The 2,616-nt window shown below is 34.9% G+C and overlaps 1 protein-coding gene across 1 annotated transcript; it reads left to right on the forward strand.

The window, feature by feature from the left end:
- The first annotated feature begins 232 nt into the window (after positions 1-232).
- LOC131035799 (bidirectional sugar transporter SWEET6b) lies at positions 233-2,196 on the forward strand. Its single transcript, XM_059220290.1, has 6 exons — positions 233-804; positions 909-945; positions 1,072-1,291; positions 1,378-1,539; positions 1,632-1,751; positions 1,835-2,196. The coding sequence occupies exons 1-6, from the start codon at positions 762-764 to the stop codon at positions 2,018-2,020; spliced, it is 768 nt and encodes a 255-aa protein (XP_059076273.1). The 5' UTR covers positions 233-761; the 3' UTR covers positions 2,021-2,196.
- The last annotated feature ends 420 nt before the right edge of the window (positions 2,197-2,616 follow it).

Consider the following 2,616-nt stretch of genomic DNA (forward strand, 5'->3'; position numbering starts at 1 on the left):
AACTATTTATGCTTATCAACTTTAACATAAATAAAATAAAACATCCATAAAACAATTCCAACTTAAAAAACTATATGTGATTGTACAAATGTTATCTATTTTTACTATTTTAAATTAATAATATTATTAATTTTAGTAGCTAAAACTGAATCTGTTATCTGTTTGGAAATCTCACAAAGGAAGCCATGCACATCAAAAAATCAATACATACAAATCTAGTTTTACGACGTGTCTGCCAAGTATGCAGGCTATTTATAACTTTTGCCAATCGAACCAGGAGATCCACCAATTCTTTTGTAGCAAAAAGGCATGAGATTTTAAATCCATGGATTCTTTTGTAGAAAAAAGTCAGGAGAGTTAAACGGTTTTCCAATCCCGAGTTTGAACGATATGCATGAGGAGTAGACAGTTTGTCGAGTTGGAAATTATCGAGAGAATCAGTTGCAATTGCCTGTTTAGTGCTACTTTGAATGCCTTATCTTTTCATATATTGCAATACTGAGAGATTATCGGTCATCCAATTTAACTGGACTCCACGTGTTCCTCCGCCATTTACTGTCCGTTTCTTGCCTCGTTTTTGAAAGATCTCTATTTAATACAGGAACAGAAATCCTTCATTCTATAACTTGAGCAGCTTAGGGAGGGAATTTGTTGTGTTTGTAGGGTTTTTATTTTTCTTTGCCTTGTGTTTTTTAAGTCTTCTGGTTTGTTTTTTTGACATTTGCTCTTTGGAAGAATTGTGTCATTTGCTCTTTGGAAGAATGGCGGTCGAAGACACAGTTCGCACAGTTCTCGGCATCATAGGTAAGCCTGCAATCTTTAATGTTTATTTTTATGGTGATAAACAATTTGACTGGAAATCTTTTTCATTTTTTGATTATTTTGGTGGTGAATTTTGGTTTCCGCAGGAAATGTGATTTCGTTTCTTATGTTTCTGGCTCCAGCGTAAGATTTCTTTTCTGATTTTTTTAGATGTTTTTGAAAATTCTCTTATGATGCAGCAGCATTTTCTTTTTAAATATTTTATAAAATAATTTACTTTTTGGGTTTTTGTTTTTTTTGATGATGTAGCACGGCATTTTACAAGATCTGCAAATGGAGAAACACTCGAGGGTATTCAGGGTTTCCATATGTTATGACGATTCTGAATTGTGCACTTTGGGTGTTGTACGGCTTGCCTATTGTAAAACCGGATAGCATACTTGTGTCTACCATAAATGGCATTGGTCTCGGCATAGAGATAATATACACCCTCATCTTTTTAATTTTCTGCAAAGATAGCAAGACAAGGGTGAGTTTTTTGTAGGGTTTCTTTTGAGTTTCCACAAGATAGTGAATGCCAGTGGATGATTCATCTTCTGTTTGTTTGTATTGCAGTTGAAGATGCTGGGGCTAATCTTTCTGATATCTTCATTCTTTGCGGCTGTTACACTTTCAACACTTTTGAAATTTCATGATCACAAAAAGCGATACACAACCATAGGGACCATTTGCATTATATTTAATGTGTTTATGTATGCGTCTCCATTGTCTATCATGGTAAGCGGCATTTTTTAACCTTTTCAATGGCGAAAATTAGCCTTATTGATAATACATCGGCATTGATAAATATTTCTGTAATTTTTATTCAGAGAAAGGTTATTCGAGAGAAGAGTGTGAAATACATGCCTCTTTACCTGTCTGTTGCCATGTTTGGCAATGGATTAATTTGGACTGCTTATGGAGCCATACACTTTGACATAAATCTTGTGGTAAGTATAAATATTCTCAATATTTTCTCCATTTGTTGGATCTCTTTTGCTATTTTGCTGAGTCTTAAAACGCATGCATGCAGCTTCCAAACGGATTGGGAGCTGGTTTGGGAGCGTGTCAGTTGCTTCTGTACGCCGTTTATTACAGAACCACAAAATGGGGTGATGATGATCAGAAACCCGCCGTTGAGATGGACGACAAGCCTGGGGTTGGATTAAATGACAATGGATACCCTCGTCCTCTTGGGGCAGGCCATGATGGGGTCTAGTTTTTGCGAAATTGTAATTATTTTTCTAGTTTCTTGTGAAATTGTTATATTTTTTGTTAATCAAACTTGAACAATTCACGAGACTGTTCGCTTTTCTGTTGTAATGAGGATTTTTATCCAGATGTTTATCAATTTCAGAGGGAAATATGATGTTTTCTCTTGATTCTATCTTTTTACCTTGGATTTAAAGCTGCAGCTTAATTAAGTCTATGCCTGCCGTCTTCTGTGTAAGCTATTCTTTTTCTGATCATTAATCATTTCATTTGTTTGACATGCATTTGTGATCATTTCATTTAGTTCACATCTGTATGCCTGTTTGTTTTTAATATAATTTCCTCTGTGATATATGTAAACTGCGATTTTATTTGCACAAAATTCTGTAAACTGCAATTAGAGCTTTCATTTATTGTTAAGCAGTATTCCATGGGCACGTATCCTTGGTGATCTGAGTGACATTTCCAATGGGAGTGTGTGACCTAGATGGGGGATCCACTATTTTTGCAACTCGACAGTCTGCCCAATTTGGTTCATAAAAAAAAAAAAGTAACTCTAAGATTTTTTTTTGAAGGATCTATAAGTACACTAATCACTGAGAA

This window comes from Cryptomeria japonica, chromosome 5 (assembly GCF_030272615.1).
Source record: "Cryptomeria japonica chromosome 5, Sugi_1.0, whole genome shotgun sequence".
NCBI classification, from domain to species: Eukaryota; Viridiplantae; Streptophyta; class Pinopsida; order Cupressales; family Cupressaceae; genus Cryptomeria; species Cryptomeria japonica.

Bases quoted from the DNA above. Each gene is read 5' to 3' on its own strand.
- LOC131035799 (XM_059220290.1), top strand. From the start codon at position 762: ATGGCGGTCGAAGACACAGTTCGCACAGTTCTCGGCATCATAG. The intron at 1,292-1,377 runs GTGAGTTTTTTG...TTTGTATTGCAG, and splicing joins GCAAAGATAGCAAGACAAGG to TTGAAGATGCTGGGGCTAAT. The intron at 1,752-1,834 runs GTAAGTATAAAT...GCATGCATGCAG, and splicing joins ACTTTGACATAAATCTTGTG to CTTCCAAACGGATTGGGAGC.